The 22101-nt window shown below is 37.8% G+C and overlaps 1 protein-coding gene across 11 annotated transcripts in view; it reads right to left on the minus strand.

Moving 5' to 3' along the window:
* The window catches only part of EYA1 (EYA transcriptional coactivator and phosphatase 1), a 165400-nt gene that overhangs the window by 40420 nt on the left and 102879 nt on the right, over positions 1-22101 (minus strand). For all 11 annotated transcript variants that reach the window (XM_030943509.1, XM_030943514.1, XM_030943510.1 and 8 more), the window contains 4 exons: positions 17208-17290; positions 16607-16793; positions 5030-5169; positions 3729-3812 (listed from right to left, as the gene is read on the minus strand). In XM_030943509.1, the coding sequence (XP_030799369.1) occupies positions 3729-3812; positions 5030-5169; positions 16607-16793; positions 17208-17290 (494 nt within the window). The remainder of the gene's footprint in view (positions 1-3728; positions 3813-5029; positions 5170-16606; positions 16794-17207; positions 17291-22101) is intronic.

The raw sequence follows: 22101 nt of genomic DNA on the forward strand, positions 1-22101 counted from the left end.
TATATAGGAAGCTCTACTTAACACAAAAACTATGTTAAACTGTGGCTCTCGGTAGCTACATATTCAACAGAAGCAAAAACCTGCATTAGCATTTTAAATATCTGTGTAGTCACAAACTTGCAACTACTCTAATGAAAAGCACAAGAACCTTGGTTTAAAGCATCATAGTATATCAAACTCTGCCATCAGACATTACAGTGGGGGCTGTAAACTTTAAAAAAAAAGACGAGGCTAGAACAAGATTTTAAAAAAATAATCCCATACCCAACCTTCTTTTGCAATTTTAAGCCACTAATTGCTAACTAATTATTGTGAGGTGTCACACAAGGAGTAGGAAAGCTAACAATCTCTTCTTGTTGCCTGGGATTTGCAGGTTCAGTCAGTGTCTTTTCAGGTATGGTCAAAATCAGGTACAAATCTCTGAGGGAGGTACAGTTTGACTAAAGAAAAGAAATACCAATGTCAAACTGCTTAAGTAGGCCTTTTGTTTTGAATACTGGCATTGGAGCCAAAACACTGCCTGTATGTCATTTCTAAATTCTACCTACTTGATTTCTTTGTTTTGTGGAGAAACAAGAAGCTGAAAAACAGGAAAGTTCACTTTGGGTACCAGGCTTATTTTCCACTTAAGCCTACAGGTCACAAATGAAGGGTTAAGTGAAACCAGGCTTTGTTTTTCTCTATCTCTAAAGTATATTAAACCACAATAAAATAGCTTATAATTTAAAGGAAAATTCCTTTAAAACATCTGCATATAACTGCTTTCACTGGGGATGGAAATGTATGTAAAGACCACAGTATTCTGTGCCAATGCTGAGATATATTTTCACCTGCTCCAAGATCTTAAAGGGCTCCAACTTTTTCCAAATGCCAAAACTTAATCAGCCCTAATGTCAATTAAACTAACTGATAACTTTATATTTGATCAATACATCTCTCTCTGTACATAGTTAAAAAAATCCAAAAGCGAATGAAAATGTTTTGGGTTTTTTTGTCTAATCTTCTGGAAGGGCATATTCTTAGAGTTTCATACATTTCCATTAAATTAACTAAATTCAAATAATCCTTAAATAAAAATGAAGTGCTTTATGGAGTAATTTTTGCCATGACTGCGTAAACTGAAAAATAAAGGTGTTATTATGTTACAACAAAACTGAAGGAAAAAGGCAGGAGGAAAATAGAGCACAATAGCATCTAAAGGAGAGCAGGTGATAAAAACTGATTCAAAAGTAAGGAGATACAGAAAAAGGTGGCACAAGGAAGAAGTTAGGAAGAATGAGGGAGAGAATTAGGCAAAGAAAATCAATCCCTTCAGCAGCAAGGCCAAACATCATTCATAGTCATTCACCATGAAACTCGCTCAGGCATTATGAAAAGAGCTGAATGCCAAGTTGCCAAATCCCCTATTATTTAATTAGGACATTTTTGTTTGTTTGAAGATCCAGCTTTTGTATTTTAATGATTATGTGATCACCCTAGATTTAATTTTTTAAAAGGGCATTTCTAGCCCTCACCATAGCACAGACTTATAAGAGAACATGATGTTGGATTGCTCATAAACAAGAATACAGGTGAAAAGAACAATAATTCCCCTCAACTTTCCTTTTTTTCAGATTAACTAATGGTCTGGATTTCTGATTTTAAAGGTCATTAATCAGAGGCAAACCCTCTTTTAAAAACATGCACCCTCACCTGACACAAATAAACCCTAAAATCCTCATGTTTTAGCATGTTTGCCTTGAACATTTGACATTGTCTTTCTCTAACATCCTTGGAAATTACTAACTGTTGTCTGAAGCTGTCAATAGCCCAAGAGAAATTCTGATTTGAATGAAACTTAAGAAAACAAAACCAGAATGGGACAGTTTCATGACATCATCTGGGAGCCACGGACAGGCACGTTGCTACCCCTCACCAAAAAGATTTCCTTTTTATCCAAAGATTAAGCAGCAATGCCATCATTCCCCTCACCATCAACAGTTGGCTGTCATTTAGCAGTGCAGGAATATTGTGCCAGATGCCATGAAACCAGAGCCAGCTGGGCAAAAGCTGCATCTTATGTAAACAGTATCAACAGTGATGGAGCTGCAACCAGGAGTCAGCCCCCTCCTTGCAGCACACGTATTTATATCTCTTTGCAACTGAATGCCAGCCACTTTCCTCAGCTTCAACAATCCAGCAATAAAGTGTTTATGTTCAGGTCCTAATTAATGAATCCACTACAGGGAACTAGTAACAAATGGAAAAAATATGCTCACATTAGTACTTCTATGGCAGTGACTAATTAATTAGGCTTTTCCAGCGCTACTCTGCTGGCCAAAAGCCAGTGGTGAGATTCTGTTGTCACTGAGCTTTTTTGTGAGCACTGGGACTTGTTCTCCTCATTCTGAACTAAATTGTCATAGATTTTGGGATACCACACAAAAGCTGGTTTTAGTTTAAGAAATGGAAAACAACTTTTCGTAAATATTTAATACTCTTCTATAAGTGTTTTTTTCCATACATATCCATACAATAATTGTTGAAACATTTAAGTTCTAGTTTCTTTTTGCTATCTAAATAGAAACTAACAACACCTAGGAAACCAAGGTTACTGAATTAACTAAATATAAACTAACAACCCCTAGGAAACCAGGGCTGCTGAATTAACTTGCTTTTCTGACATACAATGAAAAAACTTAATTATATTCTTCAAACAGGTACACTGTTATTACAGTAAACATTTCGGCAAATAAACCTTAACTGAACAAGCAAGAAAGGTTGCAAAGTAGTATTGCTTTAGGTTTGTATAGTGCAAAAAGCTATTGAGAGAAACTCAAAACCTGACTCAGGCACAGACTGAACTGGAGGTAGCTTTGCCCTTCACTCATCTGGGTGTAGGGTAAAACCTTTTAGTGCTAAATAGAAGCTTTACAAGAAGACACAGGCATTACATGAAGCCAGACAAAGCTATGTAGTTGTTCTTTACACGTAGAAATTTTTAAGGCTAAAAATCACATTGCAGTTATAACTCACAGGAGGTGAACATAAAAGGCTATAACAGATTTTAGCACAAGCTGTTAGCTTTCAAATACAATCCTGACAAAAAGAAGTTTGATCTCAGAAGGACATTCCTTTCATAAAATGTCCTCATTCACCTAAAATCATGCTCTCTTCTGAGAATTACAAGGAAATCTGCTGTCTGTAGACATATTCATCAGTTCAGTTATGATTTATAGACTGTGCATAATATAAAGATTTGACTCATAAGCAGACTTTTGGAAACATCAGTCAATATTTAGTTTAAAAAAAATCAAAGGTAAAAAATTTTAGACTAATCTGGCCATGTCCAAAAGCATTCTTCCTCTTTCCCTCTCAATACAGAGCACAGCCAATCCATCATAGCAATCATTTCTGGCACTCTCTGAGAGGATGCAGATCTTTGCTGATTTTGATGATATCAACAGGTTTCAGACAAGCTGTATCTACAAACCAAACTTCAAGTGGTCAGACTATTAACTTGGAGTATCCCAAGTATCAAGTATCCCAACATTATTTAAATATGTACTGAATACAAGAGCTGAGCAACTGCAAAGCCTGGACATGTGAAACAGCTTGATTATTTTTTTGTCTTGTAAGGCCAGTACCAGTTTGCCTCTAAAAATCAACTAATATTCTGGTATTCCTTGTGCATCAACCATAAACCAGCAAATATTACTGAACATTTCCATCAGTTTCTTGACACTTACCCTTCCATATCTGTTAGCATAGGACCCTGTAAGCAAGGAATGGAAAATGATGATTGTCTCATCCAAATCCCAAATGAATACTCTCTGTAAAAAGAGAATCAAATCAATGTGTTCCTTTGTGAAGCTAATACTTGAAATGGAAAGTTAAAATTTGAATCATTAAGCACAAAAATGAGAAAATTGTACTGATATGGTTGCATATTAAAACCATAGCTTCCCTGCCATTTATTTTCAAAACAAATTTTTTTTTTCCAGGGCAGGATAATACAATCTGTTAGCTTTTTACTACAATTGCTATTATATCAAATCCCTCTATTAGAATAGCATTATAGTATAGTCAAATATACACAGAAAATGAGACTGTACAATGTAATTTTTTGAAGCTTGATGTGAGATAGAAACTGAAATAAACAAAGAGAAGCATCTGAAAATTAAATCTTTAGGGTTAGAATTCTGTATTTCTGCAAGTCTTACCAAACAAAAGCCTTACAAAAATTCATGTAAGTGCCCTTGAAAATTACCTTTAAAACCAAAAAAAAGCAGATTGCTGCTAAGCACTTTATTTCCCTTAGCTTATGTTAATTTTAATGCATTTTAGGCATCTTAAGAACAAAAACTATGAGCTTGGATGATGTATGCATAAAACTTACGGCATCAGTAAATAATTCTTTTGCTTAGAGACAATGGAAAATACATGTTTTAAATTTGTCTTCTGACCACACACAAAATGATAACTTAATGAAAAATAAAGTGTTCAAATACAAGCATTTAAAATCCTGGTGAGATGATTGTATTTCCCATGATGACAAATGGGGTAAGCTTCTGGAAAGGAAAAGTAATGCAGTGAGGACACTCATAGCTGGGGTGTGTCATTGGAGATGTGTTCTCAACATAAACCATGGGCCACTGGGAGGAATGTGAACAGGGCATGGGAGAACAAACCCCACTATTGTGCCAGAAGCGTCTCTTGTCCAATTGAAAACCTTTCTTTGCCTTGGGAAAAGATTGCTCCTTTTTTTTCTTTTGGGTTTTTTTTTTCCCCATTTGGTTTGTTTTGGTTTGTTTGTTTGTTTGCTTTGTTTAATCAAAAGGAGAATGAAACACCCAGTATTTTTCCAAGGAAGTAGAAGCTCTTTCTGAAGAAGATTCGTTAGAAGAAAAATCCTATTTTCTATGAAAATACTGTTAGGAAAAAGAGAATTTCAATGACACTTTATTTTTGATGCATAAATAACACTTTGTGCGAAATAATGATAAAAATAAAGTTCTGTAACAGGCCAAAGACATTTAATATATAGTACCTCCAGATCAGAGTCGGGTGGTGGTGAAGGATTGTTGTTTCTTCTGCCACGTCCACGTGATTTCCCATCTGAGCTCCGACGCAATCTATCTGAGTCTGAATCTTTAATGGGGGTGGATGGACTGTGGATTGTGCTGTATTCTGTCACAGTAAAGAAAGAACACTTTTACTCTGCAGTTCAAGGTTCAGAATGTTCAACTTACTTGCTCAAACCCAGTCCTAACTAGAAAAATTTTCTCTTACTAGTCCTAACTAAAATAATTAAATATAAAACAGTAAGTGGTCATATTGATTCATAAATGAATTCAATCTAGCTCAAATTATATGTAAAAAGAATGATAAACTATTTCAGTAAATGCCTATAAAAGACTTAGGAGATAAAAACTTAATTGCTTCATTCCTTCAATTATTACAAGATTAAGCAAACAATTTTAAGGAATAGCAGTTTTTCATAAAACAACAATAATTTAACTCTAGCTTTTTAAACTTAAATACCTAAAATGCTTTAAAATAACTGTCATGGTGACGGGTAAGAAAAATCCAGCCAGGTGTGAAAAAAACCCAGATATATATAAATTGAAAAATTTTCCAAGACTCTTTTAGATTGCTACATTTCAGCCAGAAGAATAGAATTATTCCAAGATATAGCATAAACCAGAATATTTATTTTCCTATGGCAATTTAAATTAATAAGTGTTAAATATGCATCAACTATGACGATGATATTTCTAGTATTTTTCAAAGGCCTAATCAACACTGAACATTTCCAATGAGTACCTTCAACACAGGATAAAATCTTTACAAACAGTATTGCATGCTAATTATTATGGTCCAGCAACATTTATTTATAAGAATATTTACTGGTTTTGAATAGGTGCAAAAAGAATGATGATTCAGGTAGTTAATAACAGCAGAGTTTTTCTGAAAACATGCAAATTTGAAGATATTTTGCTACTCTTAACATCCATATACTCTATCTTAGTGAATGCTTGTACATTAACAAAGCATACACTGAGCATCAGTTTTCCTTCCCATTAAGGGAATTAGCAGTACCATGGTCCTTAGAAATGCAACAACACATTTTTAAATCTCTTTTGAAAACTTCCTTTCATAGTCTGAATTTCACAAATACTTTTATTTTGATGGTCACCATGATTTCTTTCTGTTTTTCCTAAAAACACTACTTTAGTGAAGGCAGCTGCAACTTTTATGTTTCTCAATTTTACTACTCCGTTAATATTAACTACTCTTTAGAGTTCAGTAGATACAAAATTTTTAATTTGAATCTGCCTACACCACAACATTCCAGCTTGGACAGACAGGTATACTTCTCACACAAGGGATTCTCTCTCCTAGGAAAACATCCTGTTGAGGTCAAAGGTTAAATTAGGGAGGAGACTCTGGACATCTGTGTAACACCACATATGCACAATTACTCCAAATAATAACAGTTACTTGTGCTGAATGAAAGGAAAAGGTCTTGAAATTCTCATGCTCGGCCTTCAAATCTACGCTTAATGAGAATTAGCATAGCTCACATATTTCACCTCATATATTTACCTAAATATTTCAGACTACTTTGAACAAAGCAGAACAAGTTAAGATGTAACTCAAAGTTAAGCAGAGAATCTTCTGAAAACACTTGATCTATACTAAATCACCATAAAATAAACAGACCAGAATTTCTTCAACAGGTATACTGGTGATATGATGTTCTAAATATGTACTTCAAAACTTAGATGTAATGAAAAATTGCATTTTCTATTGACTAATTTAAATTTCAGCTGCCTTTGCTCTCTGACACTGTTTTTAGGAGTTTGGCTTTAGTGCCCAGTTTTAGAATTTTTTCTTACAGACATGCTATGCCTAAAAGTTTCAAGAATTAAACTTGCTGGAGTAATACTAAAACGAGTAGGGAACAGGTGAGATGGAAAGAGTATAAACAAAACTCCATGACAAATAAACAAACAAGGAAACCTGAACGAGAGAGGACACAGAGCAGGGCATGGTGGGGGCAGGGAAGAAAATCTGTGTGTAAGAGGTATCCAGCTCTCCATCTTTGCAACACTTCCACTGATGAATACTTCATTCAAAATTTTAAACACAGGGCTGCAGGTTTGGGTGGAGGCTCATTTCCATTTCCTCTTCACAGATAATCTGTCTGGATGCACCAGACTGTCACCTGACAGAAAAACTCCCAACCCTGCCTCAGGACCCCTTCTTGGGACCACTGTACTTCCCAAGAAAATTTGTGTGTCCTGCTCTTATGGATCTCTCCAAGAAATCTCTGCTGCTTGGACAGCTGCACCATCAGAACATACAGCTTCAGCGTTCATTACAGCAGTAGAAGTTTAATCTGTGAAAGTGGGGGAAAAATTACTCCCTTCATTGTATCTGCATGCATTTGAAGACTGTTCACAGATCCCTTTTGTTGTTAGATTAACCCTTCCCTGTTAATCTTCTTTGCTAGGCTGTGATTCTCATTCTCTAGAGTCTCACCAAACTGGACAAAATAATGCAAAGCAAAGCTTGACTTCCTGAATGTTCTGCAGGCTATCCTCCCCTGGACACCACTTGACTGGAAAAAATTTGCATTTTCTACAACATTTCCATAAATATTAGATTGGGCATTCCTAGATCATCCTCTGAGGAAGAAGTGACATTGAACTGGTTGTTTCTTGAAGACTTGGCCAAACCTTGCACATGACTGAACAAACAACACTGCTGATACCTGCAGCTTCTGAGTCTACTCAGGAGATCAGTGTTACAAACAGTATGACAGATGGCATTAACCAGTGGGGGAAACATGACATTGTGTGCAAGAAACTTTTTCCATGTACGCGAAGGGAAGCCTCTGTGTGCATGGCTGTGTCACCAGCTCAGTGTCCAATGGTCACTCTCAGGGCCTCATAAGGAAACCCAGCTAAAGAATTCAGTGTCCACCTGAGCCTTGAGCCTTGACAAGCCCAGCCCTCACAAATTCTAGAGAAAGAAAAACAACAGTGGCTGAGGATATTCTGTGTGCCACTAATATCTGGAGTACTGAGAGGGCTCTGCAGGGAAAGGTAGAGCCTGGAAGAAGCTGCCAACATTCCCTGTCCCACATTTGTGCAGTTCATCATTCCTGCCTAAATGTATACCTCACACCTGCTCCTATTCAGATCACATCGCCATTTTTTGAGTTCTCATCCTGTCTCCAAAGGCCTCACAGCCCCTCTCAGCATGGTGTCATCTACATATTTAATAGGCAAACACATTCTGTTCCGTCACATAGTGATTAATGAAAATGTGGTCTGGTGCTAGGCCCAAGGCAGACACTGAGGAATGCTGCTGCAGCCATCCCTCTGTTTTAACAGTGAGCTCTCACTGACTCCTCTCTGGACATGATTTCCTAAACAGCTTTTTATCCTTCTGCTGTAATTCCTGCCAAACTGCCTTAGCCTAGCTTGCTTTTAAAATTGTTAAGTGAAAAGATTTAACTGGGGCATCAAAAGACTTGCTGAAGTCAATTTACGTAGCCACAAATCATGTTATCACTATAGTCATTGCTCTATAATCATTGCTAAGAGAAGGTTAATTTGTTCAACTTCAGCTGACTTCATGGTACCAGACAGACTTTAATACTAGCAAAGTGAAATGATGATTTTTCTAAAACACTGAATTCAATTTTATCCTGTCCTTGAGCATCACAAACCCAAGTAAGTGCAGGAGAAAACCCTGCCCTCCACATAATCATGAGCAGAGAAGAGGGTGAGATCCATCACCAGTCCAACAGAAAAGCATGATCACCAAAGGGAGCTGGCAGCAGCCTGGTTAAACACAAGGAGTTCAGATAAAAGCTATGAGATTTGTACACATTTTGCCAAAAAAACCCAACCCATGCCAGCATTTCAAAATCTTACATGGGTTCAAGAGGGGCCTGAAGACATCCCTGGAAGTGAAGCATTCAGGGGTGCTACAGCTGCACTACATTAGCAAGTTGGATCTGTGGGATCAGGAAAGTGGCGGCAACGACATCAGGCTCTGCTGGCTGTTTCTGAGAGGTTATTTCAGTGCAAGTGCATTCTGATCTGAGCTCCTGGGCACTCTCAGAAGGGGCTGGAGCAATTGGGAGCTGTTCTGGAGGACATTTTCCAGGTTAGCTTTGACTGGAAGGACTCCACTTGGGTGCCGTAGTACTGCTCTTCTGAGCCAAAGCTTCACACCAAAAAAGACCCTACTCAAAATTAAAATGCTAATGCAGGCACACCCTAAACACACAAACAATAGCAGGTCTGGAAATCCCCTGAGACAAAAATATCTGGGATCTGGAAAAGTGCTTAGGGCAAATCTTACACAAGCCTAGTCTGTCTCTGATGCTCCTGGGGTGCCTGCTGATGGCCCCTGCAGCAGGCAGGGTACAGCCTGCTGGATCCATCAGTCTAGACTGCCAGTGCAGTGGCTCTGTGTTGCCTTCACAAATTTTTATTAATAGCAAGAGTTAATACACATTTGTACTAATAGCAACTGTAGAAACAGTTCTTCTTCTGCATCCATGGACATACACATCATTTTAGATCTCCCTGCTATAGCAACTCTCTGCACTTTGCTGCAGGCAGACACTAAATTTTATAGTTTACTTCTGCTTCACCCTCTTCTAAACCTTGGATAAGTATAAAAGACTCATTGTTGACTTCTACAGTCATCAAAAATATTTTAAGCCTAGATTCTGTAAATATCTTGTTTTCCAGGTATGAGTGGTACTCCCCTGCTTCTGACCTAGTAGCATACAGTGACATCAAGCCTGACAAAAACATAACTGTGAGGAATGAAATATGTTTACATTCTGGCCTAATTAAAATACATGAACCAGACTGTATCAGGCTTTCCTCTCTACTTCAAGGCACCATAACACTGCAACTTGACATGAGAGTTCATCAGCTTATACTTCTCTGTACACATCACTCTGGGCAGTGTTGATGGTTTTGTCACACAGGACAATTTTTCATCATCTCAAAACTAAAACCACCTTGACTATTTATGAACTAACAGTACAGCTGCAGAGAGAGCATTTGCAGCACCATATTCTGTAAGTCATTTCTGTTTGTTATGAAAATCCCCCCACAGTAATTGCTGCACTTTCTTACTGTTGATTTAGGTGGACAGCAATAGTGTTCAGTGACAAATCTGGGCAAAATGGCTATGCCAGAAAGCCCAAAATCAAGTGAGTCTCTGGGTAAATCCACCTGGTGTGTGTGTGGGTAGAGCTTCTGCTGCTGACAAAGGCATTGCAAATTTCATCAGACTGTTTTCCTACTACACTGAAAGGTTATGCAAAAAAGAGTAAACATACATTATCAAAGTAATCATATCTCATGTCACAATGTAAATCACATGGATAAGGTGGGTCCAGGGTACTTACTACAGTCAAATGTCTCTACAAGTACCTACTGTGACGGTGGTCACAAGGGTGTTTGGGTGAAGGAAGAGACGTAGATCTTTGACTCTATTACAGAAGACTTGATTTATTATGTTATGATATATACATATACTATACTATACTAAAAAGAAAAAGAAAGGAGAGTTTCCAGAAGCTGCTAGCTACTTCAGAATAGAAAGTAAAGAATGAATAACAAACCAGCTCTCTCGGACTGTGTCCAAGAGATCTCAGTTCTGGATTGGTCATTAATTATAAACATGCAAGTTGGGCCAATCCAGACAGACTTGTTGCATTGCACAGCAGCAGATAATCTATTGTTAATGTCTTGTTGCTGAAACTCTCAGCTTCAGCAGGAAAAATCCTGAAAGAGGATTTTTCATAAAAGAAATGTCTGTGACATACCTACGTACAAAATATTTTCAATTTAGATTGTGCCCAGATCAATGGCTCCCCCTTAAATCTTATACTTCATTTTGCCAGTGTTATTTCAATTCCTGTGTACCAGAATAAAAATACAAAATTCAAGCAATTTGAATATGTCAGTCTCACACTATGATTTTCTTACTTTTGCATAATTAAAGTTTCCTTTTGCATAAATAAAACTAAACACAAATTCCATGAGCACCTATACAAACTTCTACTTGCATACAACTGGACCAGGATTAAACAATGCAGCAGAATCAAGTGTATTGGTGGATATTCTTTTTTTATTTGTCTATTAAAAAAATAATACTGTATTAGCAGTAAGTAAAAGCACAAATAAATATTGCAAGAAATACAATAATGCCTGCTGTTGGGATCACAGAAGTATATCTCTAGTGCTGTTTTGACAAAATGTCAAAATCTTCACTTGAAAAACAAATTTAATGTTTGTATATTGAGAACTAAAAGCATGCTATTATAAACTTGACAGAAGCTCTCAACAGTCTGTTAAAAATAGTGGCAAAAATGACTATTTATTTCAAAGCCTGGTTGAGGTTTTGATTTAGTATTGCATATTTAAAATAATGACAGAATATAATATATAAGAGTATTTATAAACTATATATGACTACAACTGACAGTGGTCCAGATTTTTGTCCTCCAGCATTCTTTATTGAAGAAAAAACATGAAGCAATCCATAACAGACCAGTAATACCTGTATCCTTGCTAGTTATTTCTTCCTTACTCATTAGTTCAGTTTTCAAACAATTTGAAATCATTGTTACTTTTAAGCCCACCAAAACCAATGATAAGCATCCCAGGAGAATAATCATTATGAGAAAAGCAAAACCAGTACTGCACTTTGCCATTCATCATTGTATCCAACTTAATTTCTGTTTTTACAGAATTTTCTGTGATTTTCCTTCCTTGTATAATATATCCTCTAGATTTACTCTTCATTTATAATTATGAAAAAGAACAAACTTTAGAATACCAGAAATGTACTGCAAATAGAGCTGCATTTCTTTCCATATAGGAAAGAAAAGTTGTCTATATAAACTATTTACCCTCTTTCACTTTTCTGTCTCTAATTTATTGTTATGAAACATGATAAGAAGAAACTGTAAAAGTTGCTTTCCCTTTTGTAATACCAAAGATGATATAGTACTCAAGGAAAAAGAAGTTTAGTCTTTAAGAGGAAAATAATGGCCTATGTCTGAGACCAAGTTTTGCTGGCTGGCACAGTCCTTGTGAGGTTTTTAATCTGCATTGTGAAGTATGTGAGTAATATGAAAAAAAAACCCCAAACCTTCCAGTAATATATTAAACATGCTTATTACAGAAACCAAGAAAAATGAAAGAGATTGAATCTCAAGAACAATGCAAGTCTCTCTTGTGAGAAACACTGTTTAATAAATTATAAATACATCATCATATGAAATAGAGGGATAAATTCAGCCTTCCTGACTGAATAAAAAAAATATTGCACAAACCAAGATCTTTTTATTACCATTTGTGATGATGGAGTTGAAATATTCCAAGAGAAAATTATTATGGCTTTAGAAAAGGTAGTTTTTTTCTATATTAACTCCTAGAAATAATGTTATGAATGTTACACTATGAATTTTTGAGCATCAGGGTAGGCATAGTGGATGGGGACATAACTCCATCTCTCCAGGGTAGGTTTCAACATTGGCAAACAGCTGGAAACTAAGTAAGAAAGCATAAAAAGGACAGACATCCACACAGCACTAATTCATCCCCAGTCTCCAGTGATCTGGTGCATCAAAAATTTCTTGTTGTCTCTGTAAATTTAATATTTGAGCCTGTCAAAGTTATGCTTGAACTGGCATAAACTTTTTGCATCCACAACATCCTGCAGCAAAGAGCTACACAGCTTACCTACATGGAACATAAAGAAATACTGCTTTTGTTCACTCTCAACCTACTTCAATGAATTTAAATATTGGAAGGGAGAACAAATATTTGCTCATTTATCTACTTCTATTTCATAATTTTAATTCTCATTACTTCTCTTAGATATTATAGCTTAGACAAAAAATCAGCAACTTTCTGATTACATCACTAAGAAAAATACAGGCTTTTGTTCACAAGAAAATAACATTAATTTCTATATCAGATTTATGGATACAAAGACTATAAACATTTGGGCAATGAATGATTTTATCCTGACTGTGGTACAAGAAAGTTTCAAATCCTGAAAGCAAAGAGAAAGAAGAAACACTGAGGATGGAAAATCTCAGGTTTTTCTGCAGGAATTCCTGCATGTTCTGGATTGCATGGCAAAAACTTTCAAATTTAACTAGTAACCGAGGAAAATCATAAAAGGATTATTTTAAATTTGGACAAGGAATCAAATATATTTGAAGTGAAATTATCTGAGATTTCTGAGTTGGCAAAACTCTACTAAAAATGTCACAAGAGCACATAGTTACTTTCTCCCTTACATATTTTTCTTACCAGACTCTTCTGTTTCACTTTTTGGCCCAAATTCATAGAAACCACCTATGTCTGTCAAATTATTCTGGTGCCTCTGTAAAGTCTGAAGGCTGTTCTGTGCTTGTCCTGGCATAGTTCATAACCACATGGATTACATGTTTTTTTTTTAAATATAGAAGATGTCTAAGGATAGACAGCTGCAACTCAGCAGCTGGAGCCCATCCTACAAAATGTGATGGCTCTGCACTGCTCCCCACCATCCCTCATATGAAACATTCCGGTTGTGGTAAAGAATCAGCAGCCTAACTTGAGCAGATGTGGCAAAACAGCCTTCAGAAATTTTACTAATTGTAATAAAAATTTGCTGAATTTGTTCTTTTGTTCTGTGTTTTTGACTCAACTACTAATTTCCTTTTGTTGAATATGCCTTCCACTTGTCCCCACTCCACCAGCATTCTCTTCCTACATGTTGATCCCTCTTTTCTTTGAGCCCAGCCTTGCTTTGTCCTGTCCCAGACATCTTTTGTGAAAATACTTTTCTTTAGGATTTTTCCATCTGAGAAGCTGAACCCTCAGAAACAAAATGTAAACAATGGTTATCTGCTGCTGTGGAATACAACAGGTGGATCCGTGATTGGTCGCGTGTGGATGTTTTGATTCATTGACCAGTCACGGCAGAGCTGGCTCTCGCTCTCTGTCTGAGCCAGCTGCTTTTATTATCATTCTTTCTATTCTATTCTTAGCTTAGCTAGCCTTCTGAGAGGAAACATTTCCTTCTATTTCTTTTTAGTATAGTTATAATGTAATATATATATCATAAAATAATAAATCAAGCCTTCTGAACATGGAGTCAACATTCTCGTCTCTTCCCTCACCTGACAACCCCAGTGACCACTGTCACATTGTCCTCCAAGCAGGCTGTGCATGAGCTCAACTGAGGGTTAGCAATAAACCTCGACAAGAAAAGAGGACAACCATTTACTGTCCAAGGAGAAATGGCAAGCACAGCACTGGATTCACTGATGGTTCCTTCCTTCCTTTCTACCAGCACTGAAGGTGAGGCAGCAGAAGATTCTTGCCTAATTTCTCCTTAGGAAGCCAGCACTGGTATGTCAGCCACTTTAAACTGCTTTCACACCACTGGAGATGCTTTGGCATCTCAGGATTAAGACTGTTGTTAAACTGAACTCTATTTAGAAGTGTTCATCTCTCTCCAGGCAATACAGAAGGAGCCTAAATGGGCTTGATCCTAACCTAGCTGCATAAAGAAAAAAACTGCATAAAGAAAAATGGAGAAATTTGGCCCTAGACCTTCTGCTGATTGCAACCACATTGATGGAGATGACTTTCATCAGTTCCTCCTAATAGAGTGGTCCACAGGAGGTACTTTCCTAAATGTGTCTCTGCCTCTGGTAGAGGCAGCTAGCCCATGATAACCCCATAGCTACATTAAGAGTTGTTATTTGCAAACTGCTGGAAGGAACAATTTCAGAACTGTTAAACCACTAATGTTAATGTCTTGGGAAAAGAAATGGAAGTCCCAGCAATGCCAGAGGAGGTATGCACATGTCTGAGAAAGGGCTAAGCAAGCAGTGGTAGGGCATCATGGATGTGCAGCTTTCAATACATGAAATAACAAATTAGAAGAAGGATTAGGTGCAGAACTCATCCATGAGAAAGCTCACCAAATTATTTCAAATTTTTAGACAAAACTGTCATAACAAGCATATGGAAGATGTGAGGGAGAAAATAAAGACTTCTTAAAAAGGAACTGAGAAAAGTTCTGTTCAGGCTTATAGGGCACAGAAAACTATTTAAATAGGAGGACAGCCTTTAAGCCACTAGCCACTAAGCTTGAACTTGAGAATACTATACCTCCTCTCTTCATATGCACATTTACTGCAGCTTTTAGGAAGTAAATGCTATAGTAAAGATCAATTACAAAAATACATGCAAAGATTTTGCAAACGATCAAGACACAGATGATACAATGATTCAATTTTAGTATCTTGATAACAGCTAAAACTGCTAAAACAGCTAAAACAGCTAGGGTTTTGGGCTAAGAGGACCTTAACTGCTTCCAGTTTCAAAAAGAAAAGCAAACAAAATCACAAGAAAACAAAACCAAAAAAATTTTAAGAAGTGAAAAGCAGGATAATTATGCAGACATCAATATGCATCCACATCTAAATGCCACAGACCCCAATAAGCACTCATATATTTAGAAAGATTCCTTTCTCAAATACAGTGCACACACGTGACCTTGTGTATATAAATGCACACACCAGCTGTATTTTCTTCCCTGCTTGCAGCAAATGTCTCAAAAAAGACAACACTGCATAACATTTTCTTCAGGTGCACACTCATGCAGAAAAGCAACAGAGGCCTAGAAAATTGTAGTAAAATTTAGCACTGCACATGGAAGATCAGACCCATCAAGTGCTTCAAGAGAACTAAAACCAACCTCAGCCCAAAAAAGCCAGAAACCAAACCACTTCATACCACTGCCAAATCATAACTGCTTCTTCCTGCATTATTAAGAAACATCTGCAACCTTGGAATTCCTCTCTGACAGACTTCATACCTCTGCCATCTACTAATGACTGACACACCTGATCTTTTTAAAAGATGGATTTTAACTTTTTTTAATAATGAGAAAAGTATTTTTCACCCCTCCTTTCCAAAAACAGCTGGAGTAGTTTGGCATAAATGTTCAAAAAGTATCTCAACTAGTAAAGGACTGCCAAATTCCACCAAGAAAGGTAAAATGACTGGGAAAAAAGAATAAGCCACTGAAAATCTTTTCTTAAAATGGAAACACTTGTGCAATTTCAACTCTCCATTGCAAGCATTATTATGTCCTCTGAAATAAAGAACTCAAAAGCTCTCTTTCAAGTAGACAGTTGGGTTATGGTTTGAAGGCCTCTTGATTTTAGTTTTATTTAAGAAAAATCAAAGGGGTTATCTTAATGAATACAGAGCTTAAAAGCACCAGGTTCTTGCTCACTGTAAAGACTTATTCATACCCTGCAATTTTTAACACACTTTACAAATAAATACAAACAACTTGCATTCCAGATAAGCTTTAAAACTCTTACTGATCCTCTTCTTACTTTACTCTATTTTCTGTTAAAATCTGTCCAAGATATGCCACAGGCTCAGGATTAAGAAATAATAATAAAAAAAATCAACAACTACACAAAAAAAATCCAATTCAATCCCCTTTCAACTTACAAAAACGTGCCTCATAGGGACCATAAAATCCATGTAATTACCTGCTGCAGGATCTGTAACTGCTTGACTGGTGATGCCAGATGGTGGTTCTTGAAGCTGGTATGTAGCATTTGTGGAGGGTGTCGTAGGGCTGGTGTTGCTGTTTGTCATGTAATGTGAAGGGTATGGTGAGCTGTTATAATACTGTGCATATTGGCCCTGGCCAAAACTGGGATAGGAGGGATATTCCTGCAAGACAAAAAAGTAACTGAGTGGTCCATCAAAGTTTTGCTACTTTTCAATATAAATTCCAAAATATAACTACAAACACATGTCAGACTTTGAGCACGTATGATTCTTGGACTGGATGCTGTAGGATCTAAAACTGTGAGGCAGCAAAATGAAATCTAAATTGCACATAATTTAGTATGTCTTCTCATACAAGCAGTTTATTAGACACACTGCTGAAGATGTGTGAATAAGAACATCAACCTCTGACAATTAGCTCTAAGATGACAGATTGAAGAAAAACATTTATAAACATTTTAGTTTAACTTGAAAGATGACAATTTCTTTCAACAAACTATTTAAGAGCTACATTTTTTCAGCAGATGAGAATTCTAAGTTTGCCAAAGTTTGCTGAACTCCTATTTACAAATTTACCTGCTGTGAACTATTAAATCCAGTAGAATTTGTGAGTGAATTATTTCCTGCATATATTCCTGATGATGTTGTAAAACTGCTGCCTGAAATGAAAGGAAAAATTATGTGAATTACTAAAACAACATATTGGAAAATAACTTCTATCACACAATTATATCATAACATTATGGCATATTTGTAATATTTCCCATATGTTGACTGATTCAGCTCTACAACATGTTAATACTTAGAAAGTGATAATTCATAGTTCTTACACTCTGTGTTTCATTATTACAATAAAAAAAATCCCCTTGAAATTTAGACTGGAATTTTGGACTCACCTCAGGTCTAATTGAAAATTCAGCTATTGCACCCCTCTGAATAACACCCAGCACTGTGGAAGTAATGAGGGTTTCTTTACTTCTTTTTTTATTTTTCTTTTTTTTTTTTTTTTTGGTTGAACAATAAGGGCAAGCCTTGTCTCGAGAGACACCATCTCCCCTCATGAAAGCCTGGTGGCTCTGTTTCTCCTGCCACCTTTGAGAACTGTGTCCTCTCCCCTCCCTGAGTCTCAACCCCTCAAAGGAGCAGCAAAAGCCATAACTCCCTGCTCCAAACAGCTCAGCCCCACTGCAAAGCCATTAGGACTCACTAATCGATCAGAGACAGCCTTGGGCTGCAAACCTTTCCTCTTCTGACAGAGTGTACTGGGCATGACACAAAAGAAAAAAGTACCTCTCTGAAAAGGGAGACCCAAGACGGAATTTAGCCCAGAGACTGAATTACTGCCTTCATCTCCCTCCTCCAGCTTTCATGAGCCACCAAAAATAGACAGATGGGGCTCTCTAATACCCAACCTGAGAAGCTGTTCCACTAAAAGGGCAGCAACCCCCTTTCAGCTGTCTTGCCCTGGCAGGCTGTAACCCAGGAGTGACACAGCCACCAGCTGAGACATATGGATGCACAGGGTGAAGCTACATAAGCCACCACAAAGTCTGTAATGAGGCAACCTATTGAACTCATCCAGTAGGAGAGCACCAGTCAGCACAGGTTATTAAAGTGCACAGGTTGTTTACAGCCTCCCTCACCACCAAAATCTGCCTCAGTGCAAAGATATACAGAGACTTGGGAGTTAAACAGGTGAGCAAAAGAGACAAGGAGGGATGAAAATCAACAGGGAGTCAGACACACAGACGCACCAATCCTCCAATGTACCTGACACAACTCAATTAATAACCAAACCCAAAAAGAGGTTACTCATTGGGAGAAGCAGCATTTCTTGCAACTCCAAAGAGGACAGAATGCAGGCAGGGGTCCATACTTACTACAACCCCTGAAGGACATTTGTCCTTCAAAATGCTACTTACTTTTCTTAAATAAAAAACACCAGACCAATAGATATTGTAGCTATGAGAAGTCAGAAGGAAAAATATTTAAATGTTTCGACTGCAAAAGTTACTAAAACCACAAACAAGTTAAGTCTCAAAGAAGTAGATGAGAAGTTCAACAGCAGTGGGAGTAAAGGATGAAGCTTTAACTTAATGTATGAAATGACTATAAATATTTATCTTCTATCTTCCACTAGTGCAAAATCTCTGATTGTTGATAGATGCTACTAATCCTGTGAACTAAAATCAGATTACTTCAGCAGAAGAGTTGACATCCAAGTTTAGCAGATAGTACAGATAAACAGTACTAATGAGAAAAACATGTTTTAAATTTAATTTAAAATTGGAAAACAGATGTTATTTTTTTTATTGTGACAAACACAAAATCCAAAATACATCTGAAAAGTATTTTAAATTGCAATTTGAAATAATATTTTATTTCTAATAGTGCTCTGGCTGGAAAAATATAAATCACTGTGTCTCTTCTTATTTCTATAGAGTTTTTTGCAGATGCAGTAATACATTCAAACCCAGGTTTTAAAGGCACACAGTTTGAGCCACTCTAAAAAGATATAAAAGGCCTCTTATAAGTAGAAAAAAACCCAGACTTTGTTTGAGGAATATATTATCTTTTCTCAGAAAGTTTGGAAAATAATTTGCAAGAGCAAATGAGAAAAGTAATTACATGCCAGCCAGCATCTCTCCCTCTCAGACAAAGACACACACACACACTAACATGCAGATCTCTCTTTCATCTCATGGTCAGCACTGGCTTCTATGGAGGAGGGGTAAGGGTCTCCCAGACCGTAACAAACATGAAGCAGGTTTCGCAGAAACAGCTCTGTGGGCCACCCAGAACTACAGGCCTGAAGTTGTTTTTGAAATACTCCTGATTTTGCAAATTGGTTTTTAAATATTCAGCCATAACATGGCATAGAGCCGCTATCCTGCCTTATCCGAACAAACACAAAAATAAGAATCACTACAAAACATGCAAGATTTACTGCCCTAAGTTGGCTGGCTACATAGCTTTAAAATGTGATAAAAGCTGTAAATTGCAGGTCAAAGGTCTATTTTGCAAAGAGCTCTGACCCACATTAAAGCTGGGAATCCCAGTCAGCATCGGAAGGCGGCCGGACCCTGCTGGGAGTAGGGCGCGCTCCAGGTGCGGGGCGCGCCCTGTGCCGCCGCAGGCACGGGATAAGGTCCTCCCCCGTGTATTGGGACAGAAGCCCATTTGCCTTCCTAGCTCAGTCTCCTTGCCATGGGCTATGTCTATCATCAGGGTACAATGTATGTGGCAGAAGTTTAGTGCAGCTCTCTTGGGAAAGACTCAGACGGCCAGATGGGCTATTTAAGCTCAAGGTTTCTTCCGTTTGCTTACAATGCTTAAAAATCCTTGGCAAACTCCCCCTTGTTGTCCTAGTAACTGCTTAGCCATCCAGCACAATATTTTTATACTGTACAATAATAACCAAATACCTTAACGTTTACTTTTTTACGGTTGAATTCCCAAACCAATGGGATAGTTATGCTCTATCATCACAGCCTCGGTAACTAAAACAACGCTAGTGCTCATCGCAGGTCTAGCACCCTTCCAGTGGTAGGGTACTCGGGTGGAGGGTACAAGCCATGCTTTTTATCACAATCAAAGAAGACCTAAATAAGACATTTGCAAATGGAGTTCTTTCCTTGCTGTTTCCCCCAGCCCTTCTCCACTCCATTTATCCTCACTGTGCAATCCTTATAAATCTGCCAATATAGGAACAAGGGCCCATTCCCACAGCCATTAGTCATGTAAGTGGTCTTTCAACATCTATGAAGCAACTTATATGAAAAACAGCTTAAGGAACACACTCATTAAATAAAGTAAGGGGGAAGGGGGGAGAGGGGAGTGGGGAGATGGGTTACAAAACTGCCTGAGTCCTTTTGTCACCCTCTCCCCTATGCACTCCCTTATTGAGATTATAAATTTGTGACAAACAAAAATCCAGTTACCAGAATAAACTTAGCAAGGAGTCACAGGCAGCAATTCTCCTTACAATTTTCATAAGTTGGCAGCCTCTCTCCCCACTATTGTTCGGTGACTAATGATGCTGTAATTTTAGCAGGGTCAGGAAAAGCACTGGGTTTAATTGGCTGCACACGCACCGCGAGGCAGCGTCTCTGCATTGCAGGCAGACATCCATCCCAGGGAGAGGAACCAGAATTAACTCCAAAGCTTTGGAGCACGAGGTAACCCCAGTCAGGGAACACGAGCAGGACAACTGCAAGGCCACTAGGAAATCCCCTTTGCCGCAGGCAGGAATGCCAGCAGGGCCCCGAGCCGCTGTCATGTAACGCTCGGCTGCGGAGTAGGTTGTGGGATCCATTATCTCCATTTAGCAGCTCAGCAGCTGCACGCAGGAGATGAAGAACAGCTATTGCAGGCTATGACAAGGCTGGGGCTGCAGCCTGCTCATATACTGCTAGAGGGAAAAGGGAGAATAAACTCATTTTCCTCTCTGGAGGTTTCTGCACAAACAACTGAACAGCAGCAGCAGTAACCCCGTCTTCTGTCATGAGACTCAATTTTGTCCTTAAATAATAGTTGAAATTATGAATAGGTTCTCCTTCTGAAATTAAATCAGGAAAGAGAAACAAATGTTCCTATTTACTTTCAACAGCTGTTCAATCAAAAGGAAGAATTAAGTCAATTTAGAGTTGTTTTAAATACACAAGTTTACTTAATGAAAATATTACAAAAACATATATTCTCATGTGTAGTACAGACATATATTGTCAAACATTTAACTGCAAGAAAGACCTGTTCAGAAATGTGATTCTTTTCTACTTAGCAACTAACAACTCCTCCAGTCCTTTCATTTGAAATATTCTCCTTATTTCCAATCTTATGGTCTCTTAGGTTTCTGTAGAAGCCCAGTCCTTCCCTCACCCACAGATTGTGCTGTTTATGAGCACAACAGAAAGGACATACACACCACAGGGATGCTCCAAGTCTGACCTGTGGCTCTTCTGCCCAAGCCCGACTGTCAGTGATCCATTGACTTCCACAGGTGGGCAGCTCTCAGCCCAAGCACAGCACAGCTAGAGCACAACCCAGAGTAAGACCCCCCTCCCCTCTAAGCCCTGTAGACAATTCCATCATTAAATCAATGCTTCTGATTATTTTCCTATTAGAGCTTCCCAACTGGGTCATCTTTAACATATTTCTTTTTGCAGAATATTTTAAGATCCTTGCCTCTCAAAGCATACAGATGAAATGCTTTCCAAGATGTTACTGTTCCATCTCTTGACAACTGTCACCCTTTGCTGAGCTTGAAAATTCTGATCTTATACAAATTTTGCATATAGCAAAGGAAAAAAAAAAGCAATGCCCTTTATGGCAGACTCTATGTAGCCTATTGACAGAGTCTAGGCTTTGCACTACTAATGCCAGCATTCACATTACTTACAGCTTTCACTTAAAATTTTCCAAGCACTCTCTACATTATCCTTTGCTGCTCCCTCTTCCCTCCCTCTGTTGA

This window comes from Camarhynchus parvulus, chromosome 2 (genome assembly GCF_901933205.1).
Source record: "Camarhynchus parvulus chromosome 2, STF_HiC, whole genome shotgun sequence".
NCBI classification, from domain to species: domain Eukaryota; kingdom Metazoa; phylum Chordata; class Aves; order Passeriformes; family Thraupidae; genus Camarhynchus; species Camarhynchus parvulus.